The following is a 20,885-nucleotide window of genomic DNA, read 5'->3' as shown; positions in this document are numbered from 1 at the left end:
TAAAGACATTTTTCAATTGTGATTAGAGAGTTATGTATGATCAATTTAACTCCTTTTTAGCCTAACCTTGAGTTTTTGGATGCCAGCTACAACCAGCTAGTGAGCCTTGAAGGCCTGTGTGGATTAGAGCAGCTCAGACATCTTGATGTGAGCTGTAACAAGCTGACCAATGCCAGCAAAGATTCAGCTGTGCTCAGAGAACACACACCTGCCCTGCTGACTCTAGAAACGCAACACAACCCATGGAGCAAGGTACATCCTGTAACCCCAAATCTAGAATAACTAACACTAATCAGATATAGACACAATGCTGTACTTCTAGACTGGCTGTTGCTTTGTTCCTGTCAGCCAGAGGAAGTCCGAATGACCATCCTGAGCCATCTGACTACTCTCAAACACCTGGATGACATACTGGTTACACAGGAGGAAACTGCTGATGCTGTTCAAAAGACTGCAAGAGCCACTATTAACCAGGTTAACTTCTTTGTAATAGGTTACGATAGACCAGGCGTGTCCAAACTTGTTGTACGTTGATACATTTCCTACATTGAAGGTCAACATATCCTAAGCTTTCTAAACAAAACAACATGTTGTGTTATAGGTAACAAAGCAAATTAGTGTAATATCTTCTAGGGATGTACGTGTGAATCGCTTTGTGAGAAACGATTCAATATGCATCCAGATACACTGGTACGAATCAAAAACAATATGTTTTTAAAACAGAACGATTTGATACAGTGATAACGATATGATTCGATACGATTCTACGGTTCCAGTTGTTGATGTAGAGTGTAGACATTAATGTTACATTATAAAAAATTGCGCGCTGCTCTTAAGGAAGCTAAAAACCCTAAAGAAAATACAGCATTATGCAAGGATGTTAGGGTTCTGCAGGATAATATCAGGGCATTATTGGAAGACAACACTGCTGTGCGCACTGCTCTTAAGGAGGCTATAACCTCTATCAAGCTGCCTTGCGCTCTGCTCTACAGGAGGATAAAGACCCTATGGAAGAAAATAGAGCATTATGCAATGATATCAACATTCTACTGGGTGATATCAAGGCACTGTTGAGGGATAATGCTCCCTTTCGCACCACCCTTGAAGAGAAAGACGCAAAGGAAAATATCACTAAGCAAATGAAAATCTTAAGTGACGAGATGGATCCAAATGCACGAATGAATGATGTGGTCCTCACAGGGCTCCAAATTACACCCAGGTCAAGTGATGTTCCTTCAGTAAAGCAACAGAACTTCCTACAATCAAAGGAGGTGGATGTAGATATCAACAGCATCAACACTTGCGTCCCACTATATGGCAGAAACAACACCATAGCTGTCATCATTATTACGTTCACCAACAGGGAATTCAAAACTGCACTGCTGAAACAGGGACAGAAGCTGAGAGGCACAAATGTCTACATGAATGAGCATCTGACCAAATGCAATGCCGACATCGCCAAGAAAGCACGAGACTTGAGGAAGCAGGGAAAGCTGCAAAGCACTTGGAGGTCCAGTAGAAGCAAGAGTGCTTGTTGTCAAAGATATCAGCGATCTGAATACATATAACCGACAAGAAAGAACCATGCAGCTAGAAGGACTACATTCAATAACAATGACCTCGATATAATTGTTGCAAGGGCCAGCTCAACAAAGAATTAAAATAAGGAACTCATGTATTTACATTCAGTGACACTCACAGTGCAACACCAAAGACGGAGGATGTGGATATCAACGGGAGAGAAAGGAAAGGATAAAAAGAAAAAAGGAAGAAGGAATTAAAAAAATATATTTTTTTAAATATATATGTACCTGTATACTGTACATGTGTGTACGCGTATGTGCATATATATGTATGTGTGTGTATCTATACATATGTGTGTATGTATTAGCAATTGATGTGATACGAAGATGGGGTAGGATTAAATAAACTCTGCATCTTCCTACTCCTTTTCGGACATGCGGAACTATGACTTGTAACATGAAGCATTCAATGTACACTGCTCATTTGAAATAAATTAAACCATAACCATAAAATACAGAAGCCAATTCTATAAAAGTGGCATTCTTACAGGATTTTCAAATGTGTAAAAGAGCACATCATATCCCCGAGCATGCTGTAAGGCTGTGGTCCCCAACCACTGGAAAACTTTAAGAAACTCTAAGGTGCAATGACACTTAAAACAAATAATTTGTCCATTCATAAATGGATATTTATTTTAGAAGTATGGGCTATTATTTTAAAATATATTCCCCCAGTTTTTGCATGTTTATGTTTATTATATTAGATGACCTGTTACATAATGAGACTTTCTGATCCCCTGCTGGCAGGAATCTCTTGTTTCTTGCTCACATTCTGACAATGAACGTCCTCGTTATCTCAGCCTGCTGCCAACAACGCAGCTCCTTTCCGAACGCAGTCCCTCACCTTGGTGCCTCAGCCAAGACCTGGAGCCAGACTGGACTACAAAGGTTTGTCCACCTTGTCTTTACTGGTTAAATTGTGATACGAGAGGATTACATACGATTGCTATCATAATTTGTGTTATGTGCATTCTTGGAATGCCAACGGTGAATTTTGAACAGATCACCGCTCTAAACCTTGACAACCAGAAGATTTGTAGGATGAGCCATCTGGATACCTTGGTCAACCTTCGCTGGGCCTCATTTAATAATAATTACATCTCTGAAGTCGAGGGCTTGGACTGCTGCACCAAGCTGGAGGACCTATCCCTCAATAACAACAACATCAGCTCGTTTAGCGGTCAGTCGTAAAGTGGGCTTCACGATCAACTTAAGAAATCAGATGTAAAATGTAAAATAAAACTTTTCTTTACATCGTCTAGGGCTCTCAAAACTACAGTGTCTAAACAAACTCAGCATGGATGGTAATCAGTTGTCCAGTCTGGATACTTCGATCCTCGACGAGCTACAGAACTTGACTTTTCTGGCTGTGGAGAACAACTGCATCACTTCCCTCTATGGCATCCACAGAGTCTGCGCCCTTCTAGAGCTCTATGTTGGCAACAACCAGATTTCTGTGTCTAGGGACATATACTATCTCAAGGTACAAGTCTGAAGCTATTGCTGGTCACAACATTAGGTATCTGTAATGGAGTAAAACAATTCTGCCTATACAAATATATTTATTGCCAAATATTTGTATTATTGTGGTGTGCAATTTCAGACCTGCCAACATGTACACATTTTTCATACATGGCATACATTTGACCCTTGAATATGCTTGGCTGCTCTCCAGGTACGCATTTTGTTACCTTTTGCCCGTTTCTGTTTTGAGTTCAGTCTCTGCACATAGCGTGATGTGCTCCTCCAAAAAAATCCTCAAGCTGCGGCAATGTGGACCATCATGGCTGTGATTGGTCGGCTTGTAGTACATTATTTCCTGTGTGTATACGACTTATTCGGAAGGCGAACAGCCCACGTGTTGTCTTCCAATTTTGGATTAACATTTGCAATAAAAATGACAGTGTAACATTGCCGTGTCCGGGCAATGCACACAATGTACATTTAAACTTGCGACACACGCACTCCTGTCTGCCTTGTTCTTGCAACCTGGCTGTGTGCAAAAGTTTTCCTGCGTGCATGCAGAAAATAATTTGCATCCCAATTTTCTTCCTACGGGCTTTGCATGCTGTCTGCGGGTTTGAAAATCCGTGTGGGCAATGTGCGTGTCTCTTGCGATTTTCCCCATTGTTGTACGGATCCAGCACGTAGGAGCACGTATGTCGGGATGTAACTCCCCCTTAAATAGTCCATGAGGGTTTTGGTCGCTCACAGAGTTAACATCACGTCACACGTTGAACCCTGATAAAGAGCTATAAAAGCAGGGGTGTCCAAAGTGCAGCCCAGGGCCATTTTGCAGCCAGTGGCTTGTTTATTGGCCCGTGGCACATTGTAGAAAAAAAAATTAAACCAAAAAAACCCATAAAAATGGGACAACTAAAGTAAAATGCATAATGTAAGGAGAAAAAGCTGAAATTTTGATTCAAGCAACTAATAACACAAAGCTTCATCTTGAAATACGTGTCATGTCTTTAAGCCTTTCTACAAAATTTAAATATTTAAAATTAAAAACATATATCAAAATATTAGGAATGGGGATGGAAACCGGGTAAAAATGTCTTCAAGGTCGGCAGGTCTGGAACTGCACTGCATCTTTGAAAAGATGTTTTGAATATTTTGGTATGGTGTGGTGTGGTATGGTTTGTTTCAGACAGTCTCATGAAGGAATGTCACATGATTACATATATCTTATGGCCCTGTCAAACCTTGACGATTTAGCCGGCGTACGCCAACGTATGAAAAATTTGGCCAATACGCTGGCATACGTTGAATAAGTTATGGGTAAGTTTTGTATAAGTTAAGAGCACGCTGAAGCACGCCGGCATACATCGTAGTACGTCTAAGTTGTCCAAAAATTTTGTGCATGCATAAAACTTTTAGACGTATATCAACGTATGATTCATACGTCCCGCATACGCGGGCAATAAGTTATGCGATCGTTGACGTCCGTTCACACACGTTATTTGTAAGTTACACACGTATTACATCAAGATCCATTGAGACAAAACTGTGTCTTCTTGGCTCTTTTCTTGGCAAGGGTTGGCTGAGAGAAGATGGAGGCCACTGGGGAAGCAGCTTCCGATACCATTGACGATGCCTGAGAGGCGTTAGAACCTGCGTCATCTCCATCAGAGTGAGAGTGGGAGGGGGAGGCTGTGGGTGGTGATGGATTACGTCCTTACGTCCAAGTCCTCGCCCTCGGCCTCCGTCACTGCCCTGATACTTCTTGGCAGCGGTCTTCGAAATTTTCTTCGGCATGATGGTGATGTTGACACTGTGATGTCTATTGCAGTTATGATTTGAGTCATCAAGTGGCAGCCTTTTTATAGGCTACGCCACGTGGTCGTCGGCCATACGCTGCCGTGCGGTTTGCATAAGTTAGACTGGCGTTGGGCATAAGTTGTGAACGCCGGCAACATGCTACGCATTCGTTGGTATAAGTTGTCTATAAGTTATAGAAACGTTCTATATAAGTTACTAATACGTCATGTATACGTCGAACTCGTTATGAATACGCTATGTATACGCCCAAAATTGAAAAAAAAACATCGACAGTTGAACATATGCCATCAAAATGATGACGTCGGGCATGCGCTGGCTAAATCGTCAAGGTGTGATAGGGCCAATATATCCATTCAACATGTGCGAACAGGAGAAGGAGAGTTTATTTAATGCAAATTTTTTAGGAACTTTCCACAGCATTTTAAGAAATGTATCCCAACTATTTTAGGGATTGGCAAGCCTCGTCATCTTGGATCTTTATGGGAATCCTTTGTGTGAGAGCTTAAAGAACTATCGCATATATGTGGTGTTCCACCTGCCGTCTCTTAAGGCCCTGGATGGAACGGCAGTGGTATGTGTGAAGAAATCTCAAAATATGGGAGAGTTAAAAACATACAGTACTTGTATCAAGTATGTTTTTATTACCCGCTGTTTCTTCTTGCTAGGATGCAGCTGAATGTGAAAATGCAAAGGCTACGTTTGGAGGACGGCTTACACCAGACTTAGTCGCAGAGAAACTGGGCCACTCAAACTATGCCAACATCACCAACCTCAATCTGATGTCCTGCTCCATTAGGTCACCGTTAAAGTCATCTCCATTTATGTCCCAAAGTAGCCTTTTTAAACATTAAAAATGCACTTTTATATTTCAACAGGAGTGTGGACCTGTCTCCAACAGACCTGTTCTGTAATCTACAGAGTGTCAACTTGGATCACAACAGCCTCACTTTCTTCTCAGGCCTCATCCACCTGCCCAGCATCAAAGTACAAATGAGAGGAATGACAAATATGAATGCAGACAGCTTGAGTCTCTGGGCAAAAGAAAGTATATATATATATTTTTTTTATTTTATTTTATTTTATTTTTTTTTTCAGGTTTTGTATTTAAACTACAACCGCATTGAGTCCATCCTGCCCAGGCAGAAGACCTTTCTGACAAACAGACAGATGTTACACAATAAAGTGCACTCCAGTGGCTATGGCCAACAGAGCTTATGCAAAGGAAATAGGTAATGTGGCAAATTGTATCTCAGTCAATACAAACTGTGATTTTTAATTGAATGAATCTTTTATACATTGACACTCCATTTGACTTCTTTATATATTTGAATCTCTAAAATGTCAATCATAGATATTTAAAATAACTCATTTATGCAGCATGTTGGCCACACAGTCAGGAGATCGGGAAGACCTGTTCGAATCACCGTTTGGGCAGTCTCCATGTGGAGTTGGCATGTTCTCCCCGGTTTCCTCCCACGTTCCAAAAACATGCATGTTAGGTTAAGTGGTGACTCCAAATTGTCCATAGGTATGAATGTGAGTGTGAATGTTTGTCTATATGTGGCCTGCTATTGGGTGGCGACCGGTCCAAAGTGTACCCCGCCTCTCCCCCGAAGTCAGCTGGGATAGGCTCCAGGGACCCCCCCTGCAACCCTTAGTGAGGATAAGCTGCATAGAAAATGGATGGAACTCCTTCATTCTTCCATTGATTTGACAAGTAAACGCTGGTCATTTACTTACTATAATCGCCGTTAGGGGGCAGCACCTACCAGCAAATGGATATAATTTTGCTTAGTTGGGCCCATACTTCATACACTACAGTATACACAAAAAAAGCATATTAGCTTGTTTGTATTTGTGTCTAAAATGTGTTCACGACAGTTGTTTCTTATGCTCATCATAGAAAACTTTTTATTGGATGTTGGTGTGAAATAAGTCAAAACTACCTGCTGTGATTTTCTTGAAGCATTCCGTACCCTTTGGGTCCAACAAACCAGCAGGAAGGAAACAGGTGTATATTTAATTGAAGCACTTATAAAAGTGTATTTCTTTTGTGAAGGCACATCGCACAGACTGTCAGCCTGGAGCCTCTGATGAGCAGCCTGGAGGTGCTGCATTTGAGTTACAATGGCATCTCCAATATGGCCAATCTGGAGCTCAGCAGGCTCACCAATCTGAAAACGCTCTTCCTTCAAGGTAGGCACCGACTGTGCATCGGCTACACAGCCTTGTGAAAAGGTAAACACTAAACCTTAGAACTCAAGTCCAGGTGGGAGATGCGACGTGAATAAAAGAGCAGAACAAAAGCTAGCCTTTCATTGAGAAGGGCAGATTGGTCCCAAAGGCCACTTTGCTTCTCCTCGAAAAGTCCACTGTGCCAACAATAAATAGCACTGAATTATTTTTTTTACATGTTTACACAATGAAGGATGAGATTTCTCTCTTGTTTAAATAAATACCAGATAATTTAAAATAAATAACAGATAATGATTTGACCTAAATTAAAATATCATGGCTTCTACCAGTATAAATTCTTGAAAATGCCTGAATTTTAACATTTACAGATTTTTAAGTGATACCTTTTGGTGAAAAGTGATTTGAATGACTGGTAGGTAGGTAAGTATTAGGAATGTAAGTGACTAGTTTGCTGGAGAAATGAAGTAAACAAGCATTTTAATTCTAACAAGGTAATTTTAATTACATTTTATACTTACATTTATTTATTGAAAAATATTATTACAGTATTAATAATCATTTAATGAAAGCATCTTAAGTTCCTAGAAAAGAGCAATAAAAGCGTATATATTATAAACCTGTACTATGTACTCCCTTTGCGCTGATAAAAACTGAATGCAAATGATTATACTGTAAATGCACAGCAGGTCACTAAAATTGTGTATTTCACAAAAGCATTTTTAAAGATGTTGTTACTTTTATATTTTGATGTTTATATTTTATACTGACCAGGTATTTCACATATTTTAAGTTATTCCATTAGAAAATAAAACAATGATGAGTTCTTCAATTAGCTCCGGCATACCAATACCAATTCCGAAACTAATTGTAGGTGTGCATTACAACAATATTGTAGAAGCAGTATGAATCACAAATGGAAGCAGAACAGTTAAGGGTGCAATTGACTTTGCCCACCATTGTATAACTGCAGTTTACCACAGCTTAGTGTTAGAAAGCTTGAAAACTGATTTGGCAATTGCTTGAAAAGTGCATATATTCAACTTTAGAAAATGTATTGAGTCCTGCTGTTCCCACTCAGGGAACGAGATCAGCCAGGTAGAAGGCTTGGAGGGTCTCCACCAGCTCCGGGAGCTTGTGTTAGACAGGAACCGGATAAGGGCGCTGTACGAGAACTCTTTCATTTCCCAGAATGTCCTGCTGGAATTGCACCTAACAGAGAATCGCATCCGAGAGCTCAACCATCTCTATCCACTCACTGAGCTCCGCAAGCTTTACCTTGGGATGAACAAGCTACAGGTACGTTTTAACCTGCTCATGTGTTAACGTTTGCCTACACGTGCCACTACTGGAGTATACCACTTGAATGACTGACCTCTAAGTGCTCTGATTTACTGCACAACCAAGGCCATCAGCCTCCTTTTGAGATGGTAATGATTGGTTGATATGCACAAGGTGACACATTTTCCACATAGCATAGTAAGCATAGTAATAGGCTTGTGAGGGTTAGCATTAAAGGGGACTCCAGTGTGATTGAAGGTCAGGGCTGTGTGTATGATGACAGAAGGAACAATCAGTGAAACATATAATCAGCTTCTCAGTCTGCAACTCCTTCTGACCAAGGGGGTGTGATTTGCTCTTTTGTTTGACAATCGCTCTTACTCCCTAACGCTTCCATGTATTTAATTAAGATGTAGAGTATGGCAATTGCTCCAGCACATGGGTCCTGGCAGTGGGGGCATCTTTGAGTCTCAGCCAAGCCCAATCATAAACCTGGCAAATCACAGAACCCCCTCCTCCTCACCCAGTACCCTGTTGCGTGCCCAAACTCTCATGCGATTAAACATGTAATCTCTCCCATCAGCTGCTTCTATCCCGCCTACACCAAAAATTATGAAAGGTTTCAGCCCCGATGCATATGCTCTTATTATCCCAAACACATGCGGCTTCAATCAGAAAGCGACACAAAAAACTTGAAAAGAATCATTGTTTTCCTTTGTAGGACATCACAGAGCTTGATAAACTTGAGGTTCTTCCCTCGCTGACGGAGCTCTCTGTTGTTGGCAATCCGGTGAGTTTTTCCATTTACTGTAGTCGATACATTAAACAGACCACTCCCAGGGTTCCCTACGCAAGAACTGTATTAACATCTACCTTTACAAATATGCAGTATTGTGCAAACGTCAAAGCCACCATAAGATTAGCTGTCCAAGCGAAACAGTTCAATGACCACAGGTATCTATAACGTCACTTTTTAGTGCAGACCTCCACTAAAGCTGAATTGTTAAGAGAGTGTATTTTTGTTTGTATGTCCATCTACAGTGAAGGAAAAAATGATTAGACCGCCCTTGTTTCTTCAGTTTATTGATCCATTTTAATGCCTGCTACAACTAAAGGTACGTTTGTTTGGACAAATATAATGATGATAACAAATATAGCTCATAAGAGTTTCATTTAAGAGCTGATATCTAGCAACTTCCATGGTTTTCTTGACAATAACCAAATTACTTAAGTTCTTACATGAATTGTACTGCCAAAAAATGCAACTCTTCAGAGCTATTTTTTGTTGTCATTGTTATATTTGTCCAAACAAAGATACCTTTAGTTGTATCAGGCATTAAAATTAACAAGAAATTGAAGAAACAAGGGTGGTCTAATCATTTTTTCCCATGACTGTATTTGATAGGATACTTCCTGGTTCATGGAGGATGACAAAACAGATGGGGGGTGCCATTATGATTCTGGGGGCTGAACCGTTCCTTTGATGCCAGACTGTAATAATAAATTCCTGTATAAGCATTTTTATCGAGATTATCACCAACCTGTGATAGATTCTCCCATGACCCCTGTGCCTACTTGTCCTGCTATTTACGTCTTTACTGTAATGCAATATTCTGTTGTATGCAGCCCTTGTATTGAATCTCACTCACTTGTGAGTAAAGGTATCATATATAATTGTTTCTGTCCTGTCTTATTCACATTAATCTATCATTTTAGCTCGTAGAATGCTTTCCCTGGTAGACAACATGATCAAAAGCATGTTTTCAGGCTCACTTTCTCACTGGGACAATCAAAAACACTGACCCAGTGTCGCTCTGTGGTCTCAAATTAAGCGATTACATGATGGCCGTCTGCTGTGCCTCAAACTGGCCGGCATCACAGACAAATCCGTCGACCAAATGGCGAATGCTGTTGGCCCGCTTACATCACCCATCTGGAGCCCGTGGATCAGGCATGAGTAGAGTATGTACGTAGCTTGTGGGCGATAGGCAGGCCGGGTAGGCATGCTCAGCTGCAGCAGCCTCGTTCCCGCAGGATCCCATTCCCCTTTCTCTTTCCATAGGGTGTTAATCCTGCCAAGGGTTAGAGGTTAACAGCCACCCTTGAGATGCTACCTCCTGTTGTCGACCACATGAGATCACTGCTTTGCCTGCATTCTCATGCCAAAATCTGTCCCTTCTCCACTGGACTGTCACTGGCTCTCACTCACAACTTACATGCAGCCGTGCCCTGCAGGAACATTCAGTTCTATGAGTGGGCAGGATCATATTTACCATGTTGAAGCTTCACATAGCATCATAAATACCTCAAGGCAGGCTCCTGCATTAAATTCTAAAAGCTGGTTAGGGTTAGAGCCTTACCGTATTGACTGATGCATACAAACAATTTGTTTTTTGTGTCTTTTTACTTTCAGGTGGCTCGCAATTCCCTCCACAGGCCAGCAGTAATGCGTAGTCTATCCCAGTTGCAGATTTTGGATGGCATGATGGTTACAGTCGAGGAGAGAAGCAGAGCTGAAATTACAGACACGACAGTGAGAGCTGCATACTTTCTCTCAGTAATAGGCGCATAGAAGCACACAATTCACATAAAATGTCTTGAACGTGCCTTTTAGCTCAGTCTCGTACTTTAAGCTCAACATCGACATGTGGTTAGGGATAACAAATATTTATTTACATTGAACTTTGTTATAAATGTATTTTCCTGGATGAATCCAAGCGTTTTTCTGCATTTTCTGAAGTCACATTGCTGAATTTGCACATTTCCTGATCAAATACAGGACAGAAACCTGAGATGAGGCAGCACGCGCCGAGCCTACCCTCTTAAATTCGCAATCATTCATACACTGGGTTGGATGGCGCGTGCCCATTTCTGTTTGTCAGCATGTCGCCGATATAATGTTTGCAGAAACACGTATTATACACCATGACTTTCTACAGCCTGTGCAATGTCTGTAATGTAAGTTTGACATCATTATTCTTGGTAATCAAACAATAAACTGCAGGGAAATGCCTGTCATACGGCGAGGCTCACCAGGAAGGGGGCGTACGTGAGCCGGCAGGTTAAAACTAAAAGGCTTTTTACAACAAACTAATAGAGCTTTTCCTGGAGAAGGATAGGTGCATGGACTTATAAATAAAGGAAAGACCACAAACGGTTTTCAGTTTAAAAAACAAAAATGGAATAAGGTTTTTTACCTAAAGTGAAGTAATGTTTATGTTTTTTGTCGTAAGTATGCATGCATGCAATCCAATCTTAAAAAAGGATGGCTACAGTGGATCCTCGCACATTCTGATTTCTTCGGGCCGAGTTTTTTGCAGAAAACAAATCACATTCACATAAAGTCAAATCATTTTACGTGATAATAGAGGGAAAGTGTAGAAGATACATACAGTACATCTAACACTTAAAAAAAAAAAAGCCCACTTTTTTTTACATGTATATTGGGGGGGAGATTAAAACGTGCCGGGTTTTCTCATGGCTGCACGGTGGTCGAATGGTTAGCACGTTGGCCACACAGTCAGGAGATCGGGAAGATCTGGGCATCTCTGTGTGGAGTTTGCATGTTCTCCCCGTGCATGCGTGGGTTTTCGCCGGGTACTCCGGATTCCTCCCACATTCCAAAAACATGCATGTTAGGTAAATTTACGACTAAATTGTCCATAGGTATGAACGTGAGTGTGAATGGTTGTTTGTCTATATGTGCCCTGCGATTGGCTGGCGACTGGTCCAGGGTGTACCCCGCCTCTAGCCCAAAGTCAACTGGGATAGGCTCCAGCATACCAGCGACCCTAATGACGATAAGCGGCATTGAAAAGGAATGGATGGAGATTTCTCATTTTGAGAAGCGCAGTCTCGTGAGAACACAGCAGCCGGACGTAGTCATGTGCGATACCACTGATTTAATTACCGATCTGATACTGAGTAAAATTCAGGCTGGTATGGGTGATACTGATCCAATACTTTGTGCAAATTCACCTCATGTGTAAAAAAAAATTCCAAAAGTTACTGCGTCTTTTTAGCGGTTTATATACCTTTTGAACGCGCAGAAAAGAGAAAGACATGTTTATGTCTCACATAAGGATTGTGGATGATGGGCAAAATTCCAAAAAAAAAGCAGTTTTCCTTTAAAACGGGTCGGAAACCTTTTTGGCAAAGAGAGCCATGAAAGTCACATATTTTAGTGTATTTCCGTGAGAGCCATATCATATTTTTTAACACAATATATCACAATATAACACAATATATGTTTGTTTGGAGGTGCTAATTGAAGGAGAGGATTAGACCACAACTCCTCCCAGTCTTAGTGTAAGGAACCAATAGGAGGAGGGTGTTGGCACACCAATTCCGCCCACTCTTACTGTATTTAAGGCCTAGGCTACCAGCACTTGTTAGTCCGCTGACGAAGCTCTTCGGATGAGGAGCAAAACGTCCGACACCTTTTTTACAGATGTACAGATGACGTCTCAAGAAGCATTTCCCTCACAATATATATAATAATAATAATAAATATACACCAAATGTGTATATATTTAAGGAAGACCAACAATTTTAGAATATAAGTGTCTGAATTTATTCTTTTTAATAATGTTGTTATATTGAAGCTAACCAATAATAAATAAATTACTTTTTACCTTTAATGCAACTTCTGGTGCTGCATGGTTTTGTGCCCTACTCCGTATCGTTCTTTCTTTTCCTTTTTCATCAAAAGGGTTGTCTCTGCACAATTAGCTAGCTGACTATTTGATTAAAGGAGGTTTGATTAAAGGAGGGACGACACGAATAATAATCAAGGTTTGGTGTCTGACACGGAAAACATGGGAAGGACAACTGGCATTGCGCTAGAAAATCAAATGGATGGGTTAAAATGCATTAGAATGCATATTTTTTATGTTATTTTTAACACTGTGATTTCTGTAATGTTTTCTTTAAAATGTCAGGAAAACAAATTAAAATAAACACATTTTATGGTGTTAAGAAATGTCTGAGAGCCAGATGCAGTCATCAAAAGAGCCACATCTGGCTCCCGAGCAATAGGTTCCCTACCCCTGCTTTAAAAGCTCCAGCAATCATGTGTTTCGCTTCATAACACACTCATACATTGAAGAGATCTGTGTTGACAATATAGCAACACAGTAGATATATTTAGCGAGAAGAGGTATCAAAAGTGAAAATCAGGAAGTGTGTCTTGCTTGAAGTATCCGCCGCGCGGCACCTCAGATTGGACATAAATACGGCAATACTGCAATGCAATGCCGGTTTGATGCCGGTCTAAAAGGTGCATAAACCCCTCCATAATGCAGCTCGACAGACCCAAGAAGGCAGAGTTTGGACACATTACCCCTTCGCCTGGCAAAGACTCGCCTTCCTGGCAAAACCAAGACAGTCTGGCTTGCCAAACACGCATGAGCCTCAAAAGTGTGGCCCAGGGGCCATCTGTGGAACGTGGCTCATTGCAGAAATTAAACAAAAGCCTAGCACAAATGGAAAAATAGAGCAAAAGGGCATAATGTAACTACAAAAAGCTCAAATACTGATACTAATAACTAATAAAAACTCAAAGATTAGTCTGTTTGGCAGGTGAATTGCCTGTGAGAAAATACATGTCACAAACGACAATTTCACGTAGTGAAAGATGACAAGGAAATACTGCATTACAGCATTTTTATTATATATATATAATATACATAACAATAATATATAATACATTATATATTATATTTTTACTTATTATAACAGTAGTGGTTTATTTTGGTCTCAAACAATATCGTTTAGCGTCATTTTGTGGGATAATATTTCAAAACACACCTGCATTGTTTTGTGAATCAGTTAAATAAAAAAATACCTTTCTTAAAATGAATGTTAAAATCTTCTCTCGTTCTCGTGGACCCAATCTTGTGTATCTTCTCGTCTCATGAGACCCCTATGTTTAGGTCTTTGTTTTTGTGCATTTTTTCGTCAAGCCTTGAGATTAAACACTTTGTTTAGCGGTCCTTGAATGCGCCATAGTTGGTGTGAGACGCAAAAGCGAAACTTAATGTAACCTCTACACCATGTCTTCGATTCCATCTGTTCATCAATCATCTTGGGTTATCATTAATTTGTGGTGCGTTCTTATCCATTTTATACTGTAAATGTGTTGGAGGCAGTGTGTGAGACATATTGAAGACAGACGGGGGAGGCTTTATGGAGTTGAATCTAATCTAATAATTACAACTCACTCTTATTGCAAATGTTGATCCAAAATTGGAGGAGAACGTCAACGTCAAGATAGTACGACGGTTTGGATGGAGAGGGGAAGCAAGTCGTGTGTTTAAAATTATGAGCGTCTTTTTTTCACATTTTTTTTCATTGTTGTTATGTATGCTCCTGCAATTTCACAAATGTTCATTTTTACATGAATTCCTATGAATGTATGTATAGTCTTCTAAATTTCTGGAATTTTACAATCCAAATGGGCGTTATCCAGCAGCATATCCTTAGTCCAGCAGCATCCCAACTTAGAGCATCCACACAAATAAGGGAAAAGCTGGGATCAAACGTTCTCCGTCTTACCGAATGGCTGGTTCATGTAATGAGAGGCCATTGCAGTAATTCTCCCGCAGCCCTGAATTAAAAGCAGCCTAAGCCTGCTGGCATCATCCTGCTGATTAGATGAAATGTGCCCGGCCGATAATGCACCAGTGGATTTACTCCCTATTAGCCAGGTCAACACGACCCCCTCTGCCTGCTAATCATACATGTGGAAATGACAGAGACGGGATCATGGGTTTTTCTCATTAAAGCTTTATTGGAATGTCATTAGAAGTACTCCTTTCATAAAGACCATTTCAGCTGTCCCTGCATTTGGTTTTATTTTAACTTAAACTTTGCCATTGATGAGTAGTAATGACTGTCCCTCACACTTAGGATACTCTTGTGTGTGGAGCAACGAGCAACCAAATCACCAATCCACTGCCCAGACTGTGGATGAAGTGGACACACACTGGTGACAGTAGTGGAGAACGACAAACAGTTAGGTTGCAGAAACAGGGCCTCGGCTTTGACGGAGCCACCAAATAACCAATATATTCTTGTACAGCTTATACAGTATGTGGTCACAGTTTTGGTTGAACTTGTTTTCTCTGGTGCTTCATATTTCTTTCAAGCAATGTGATGAGTGCTGGAGCAGTTCTAGCCTTGAGACAAACCTGCCTGGACTGATGACCTATATGCCCGTCAGAGGAATGACCATGACTGGACTGCAGAACCTCATTCACGGCCATGACATGCTCCCAAGTATCAGGGAAGAAACCCAATACACACCCAAGTGTGAGTAATGGCTCACTAATCTCTTGATGCATTTGTTTGACACTATGAAGTTTCAGCTGTTCTGACTGTGACACTCTGTTCTTCCCCAATCCCAGACAAGAGGCACATAGACAGAAATCCTCCTCCAAGCATCCATGCCGACATGACCTCCAGACAGTCCCGAAGAGCAAGAAACAACATGATAGCTGCATGTCCCCTTCCCCATGGGAAGAAAGAGCAATCCTACTACCATGCAGGAACAAAATACCAGGTTGACGAATCTTAACATTCTATAAATGTGATTCTTATACTGGGACAATATGTTTAAAGGGTTGCATTGATCTCAATGGAACTCGGTGTTAAAAAAAAACCCTGTAAAACAGGTCTCACTTTGAAATGCGCAAACCTCATTATCTGACGCGTTGGCATCGTTTAACACGAGAATACAACACTGTAACAACATTTATAGGTCAGAAAAGAGGAAAAGCATAATAGGTCCACTTTAAAAAAGATACACATGTCCAAAAGTCTTTGGACATCAACAACAGTACTTTATGAATTCACCACAATGGGTTTGAAATATGTGACTGAAGTGTAGACTTCATTGAAGATGTTTCAACAAACCACTATTACTACTACTGCTACTACTATTACTATTCAGGAATTACATTTTATGCACCAGTACATCTGTCTTCAAGGGCTCAAAGGTATTAGTACAACTAACACATTACAAGAGCTTTTGGATCGTCAGATGTTGTTGTGGTGAGTCTGCATTTTGTCTCTCCTTGCATATTCTTTTATGTCTTGAACTTGAAGCCATGACTTTGTATTTTAGATCCTGTGCGTCCATACCTTGGAATTAAACCTTTTTAAGCAACATTCCACTGCTGCCTTATGGCTTCCCTGCACTTGGGTCCAACACTCCTGGCCCCCACATCCCGACCGTGTCACCCCGCATATATTCCCAATCTGTTGTCCTCACATTCTCTGTGAGCAAATTCCCCTTTTTCTGTCACTTGGGCTGACCTCTGACCTGTACTCGGCACCCGTTTGGCCATCTACACTGGTCCACCACATGGTGGCTGATGAGTTTGTCCAAATACTGTCGGCCGTGGTCATGGTCACACCCAGTCTGTCTTACCTCCTGTGTCTGTCTCCCCATCACATTCTTTGAAGGTCTGTTCACCTGATCCTGGGCCTAGCTTTGTAGCATCTCCCCAAATAGCTTTACCAGTTAGCAATGAGGCTTCAACAACTCAAAGGCAGCAGCCTGATGGCACACACCTCCCAGTGACCACGACTAACCAGCCAAATGGCTACCCACTCATGTAAGCAATGTTGGACTACTACAAGCAGTATAAGCCCAAGGTTGATTCGCCTCTGGAAGAAGCGCCACGCCAGGTCAAGGTCAAGTTACCTCCAACTCCGGTGCCACATCAGGCCAAGTTACCTCCTGTTCCTGCTTCACGCCAAGTAAAGGTCCGGTCACCACCTGATCCCAGTGCAAGTTCAAGGTCGGATCCCTCCGGCTCAAGCGCAAGGTCAGGTCACCTCCAACTCCTGAGGTTGAAGGAGAGGGAGAGGACAAAGCACCTCCAGTTACTGTCACAGCAGTGTTGTCGCAGAAGCTAACGTTAGATTAGCCCAAATGTTACTAAATGTTAACAGCAACATTACATTCATTTCAGAGCATGTGTCAAGTGTTTGTGGACTTGTAGACTATTCTATTCCACCACACTGTAGTCATTACATTCTTCATATACAGTGTTTATGATAAACACACTTACCCCATCCGACGCTAATTCGACGATGGAACAGGCGTCAATTTGGTGAGGAAAGAGGTAATGGGGGCGGAGTTACCTCGAAAGCAACCAATCACAGGCAGCTCTGTGCTTCAGGTGGGTCCCTCCTCAAATAGCCAGAATTCAGTTTTAAGACGGCTGCAGAATTGGACAACCATGCGTGGAAAAGCACCAAACGCGCGTGATGTGTACTCCGTGGCAATATGTAGAGCTTGTGGTCATTACATCTGCATGTGGGACATAGAAAGTTTGCTTGGAGCATATTCTACTCTCTCAGCTCCATGGCCACCCAAGACGCGCTCTTGCTCACCTGCGCACAACGACTTTGCTGGGCTTGCCGTCCCGGCCGTCACTTGAAGGAGTTGCGTCGCCACCAGTGGGTGTGCCGTCGCCGCTGGGTTTCAACGCAGCCGTCTCAGTCGTCTCCCTCACTTCTTCAGAGGGTTCCTCCTCCTGTTTCTGTTTGGACAGACTTTTGTTTCTTTGACTCTCTTCCAGGCCTCCCTCCGCCCACCCTGTCTCATTTTGGAACGTTTGGGCTTTTTTATTTAGTTTTTGGGATGTCTTAAATCCGTCCCTTGGGGGGGAGGGTACAAGTTCTGTTGTTTGTACTGTCTGTGACCTTGTTGGCGTGCTTGGATCCTGTGTCTTGCACGGTTCCTCCAATCAGCTCTCTCCTCCCTCTTGTGTCTAACCCAGGTGTGTCTTGTTGTGTAATTAGTGTGTTTCGTTCCCACTTTCCTGTCTTGGCTATGTCGCATCATCATGTCTTTGCAGTGAGTCTGCGTTAGTTTTGTTGCTCCTTGCATGGTTTTTTGTGTTTTGAACTTCAAGCTGTAATTTTAGTATTTTGGATCTTGTGTTTCCGTACGTCGGAATTAAACCTTTTTTGAGCAACGTTCCACTGTTGCCTTGTTGCTTCCCTGCACTTTGGTCCACCACACCTTGCCCCCACGTCTCGACCGTGACAACAAGCAGGGTTCCTATGCAAGTGTGGAATTTGATTGTTTTTTTGTAGAAAAAAAAAAAGAAATGGGTAGATCTGTTTTTCTACACTTACTAGGTCAGCTAAGATGTTTGTGTGAGAGCACACAGTAGGCAAGGTATCTCAGAAAACATTTGGGAAGACTGACAATTTCAATGGCCAGCCCTCTGCTCTTATCCTCCTCCAAGCAATTTTAAGGCCCGCACGGGTGTTAAGTTCTACTGCTGCTTCAACGAACAGGTGATGTCTGTCACTACACGATCCACACCGGAAACACGATCCATTCTGAGTGTGTGCAAAACGTGTCTACATCTGGTCGGCAGCTGGTCGACCTGTTTTTTGGCAATCACGTGTCAGGCACCCCGATTTGTACTGCTTATGTGCAAACTATGTCATCAATCGACCTAATTTTCAGCAGCAATCTGTCACTCCCCCACTCCAAAATACATGATTTGGATTATAGAAATGACAACAGTCTAACATATCCATTGTCAAAATTGGAGAAACTATAAGTCCTCCTTTCCTGGCTGTATACATTTCATTTTGAGTTTTTTGGGGGGCACTGAAAAACTACAGACAGAAACATTTGCATTTGGATGGTATTTGTCCATTCCAAAGAAAACTCTGTTGCTGCTGGTACACAGACAAATCCATCTTTGCACTAAGCTGAACGCTATTCACATTCAAATATGACTGCATTTTATGTATTGTTTTTACTATTGTTTATTATATATGTATTTATTTATGTAGTTGTTTGTTTTTTCTTTTGTTTGCGATGTCCACAGTGGTGTGAAAGTGGTGTGAGAGAGTGTTACCCCGCCCTTCCTGATTTCAGATCATCAAAGAAATTGAAAAGGCAATGACACAACTGAAAACAAAAGGCAATTTTAAATGAAACTTTTTATCACGGGAGAAAAGAAGCAAAAACCTACATGGCCCTGGGTACCTACATGGTACACGTGGCCCCACCCTGTTAAAATCTTGTCTCCTCTTCTTCTCGTGGACCCAATCTCGTTCATCGTCTCATGATTTGGGTGTCTCATCTCGCGTCTTACCATTTTGAACTTTTCATAACAACATCAGTTGCACTTTAACTGCCTTTGGTTGAAAGACAGTTAGGATGCTTCATGGGGTCGGGTTGTGTATCCCTTTGAAAAGCATTCATAATGACTCTGACTTCATTTTCTATGCACATATGTGGATCACTAACCATGGTAATCTGAGGATTTGGTGTCACTTTTACTGCTATCCCAAACAAGTGTTAGAAAAAAAAAACACCCACAGATGTAAGGGTACGTATGAGACTGGCACGCGTGCATCCATTGGGTCAGATGCATCCCCAACAAGTGGATAATCCAGCTTTAGCACACCTCTCTGTGGACAATAATCTGCAATCACTCAGATAAAGATGTAATCTTGAACGAGGTCCAAATGGATTTCAGAGATTGTCAGTTTCATCATCATGTTAGCCTCTTTTCCACAAAAAAAAAAAACCGCCCTCAATGTCACCAAATCTCGTGGGATGTAACTGGAAATGAACCAGTCAACTTCTCCGCTCGCTGTTTTAGGATGTTACCTCTGTTGCACACAGGATTATAATTCTCCATTCCTCATTTTGACTTGTGTCCAGTAGTCCAGAACTTAATGCAAACACCACAGATAGGACTTAGTATGCACACGACAGTTTACTGACAAGTTATATTATTTTGCCGTAAACGTATCACTGTTATTAGACCAAGCTTTAAATTGTAAGATTAGCATTTTACCAAATGACTCGGTTCACAATTTCTATTATTTTACAGTATCTCACAAAAGTGAATACATCTGAGCAACCATTTTTATTACAGTACATCTTCTCAGGGACAATACTATATACGTGAAAGTTGGGCGTTATTTAGTAGTCTGTGAGCAGCTTGTACTGTAGAGCAGTACAGTCTTACTATCCAATGAAAATGAGCAAACACAGCCATTTGTGGCGACAAAATGGACTGACAAAAGCTTTGCACTGGTTCAAAAGTTTCAGACTATGACAGCACTTTTCCCTACCACAGATCTTGACCATAATTACAGATCAATTTGCTGACATACGTCGAAAAAAAAACTTAGGACTGCTGACGATCGCTAGTGAGCCAAGCTAATCGTCCAAACTTCAAAGCTATTGACCACCAACAAAATTAGAAAAAGCGGTTCTGTCACAGAAAATGCAGCGGAAGAGGACGCCAGGAAGCAGGGCATGTGCGAGAAGTTGAATGACCTGGGAGACAGGTTGAACAAAATAAGAGATAAACAGCATGATGACACTGAAACACATTAAGGACGTCAAAAATGATACTGCATCACTTCATCAACAAAATGGATGGACTGGAAAGAAAAGTGCTGGATAAGAAAGTAGATGCCATAAAGAAGCAAAATGATGAAAAGGATCGCAAATGACGTGCAGAATTGATGATTTGGAACAGTCCATATACT

The 20,885-nt window shown here is 41.4% G+C and overlaps 1 protein-coding gene across 3 annotated transcripts in view; it reads left to right on the top strand.

Annotated features, from left to right (window-relative positions):
• Positions 1-18,300, top strand: part of lrrc9 (leucine rich repeat containing 9) — a 30,249-nt gene extending 11,949 nt beyond the window's left edge. The window contains exons 18-33 of one of the 3 annotated variants that reach the window (XM_054797567.1): positions 61-252; positions 349-474; positions 2,331-2,471; positions 2,586-2,763; positions 2,846-3,066; positions 5,314-5,436; positions 5,531-5,661; positions 5,741-5,849; positions 5,961-6,094; positions 6,925-7,061; positions 8,140-8,357; positions 9,061-9,129; positions 10,753-10,872; positions 15,249-15,353; positions 15,488-15,650; positions 15,746-18,300. In XM_054797567.1, the coding sequence (XP_054653542.1) occupies positions 61-252; positions 349-474; positions 2,331-2,471; positions 2,586-2,763; positions 2,846-3,066; positions 5,314-5,436; positions 5,531-5,661; positions 5,741-5,849; positions 5,961-6,094; positions 6,925-7,061; positions 8,140-8,357; positions 9,061-9,129; positions 10,753-10,872; positions 15,249-15,353; positions 15,488-15,650; positions 15,746-15,915 (2,337 nt within the window). In that variant the 3' untranslated portion in view covers positions 15,916-18,300. Of the gene's footprint in view, positions 1-60; positions 253-348; positions 475-2,330; positions 2,472-2,585; positions 2,764-2,845; positions 3,067-5,313; positions 5,437-5,530; positions 5,662-5,740; positions 5,850-5,960; positions 6,095-6,924; positions 7,062-8,139; positions 8,358-9,060; positions 9,130-10,752; positions 10,873-15,248; positions 15,354-15,487; positions 15,651-15,745 lie in introns of those variants that run through there. The other 2 variants (XR_008573530.1, XM_054797568.1) reach the window with 2 other exon arrangements.
• The last annotated feature ends 2,585 nt before the right edge of the window (positions 18,301-20,885 follow it).

Source organism: Dunckerocampus dactyliophorus, chromosome 13, assembly GCF_027744805.1.
Source record: "Dunckerocampus dactyliophorus isolate RoL2022-P2 chromosome 13, RoL_Ddac_1.1, whole genome shotgun sequence".
In the NCBI taxonomy this organism is placed as follows: domain Eukaryota; kingdom Metazoa; phylum Chordata; class Actinopteri; order Syngnathiformes; family Syngnathidae; genus Dunckerocampus; species Dunckerocampus dactyliophorus.
The sequence above is the reverse complement of the archived record's forward strand: the minus strand, read 5'-3'. Positions and strand labels throughout refer to the sequence as shown.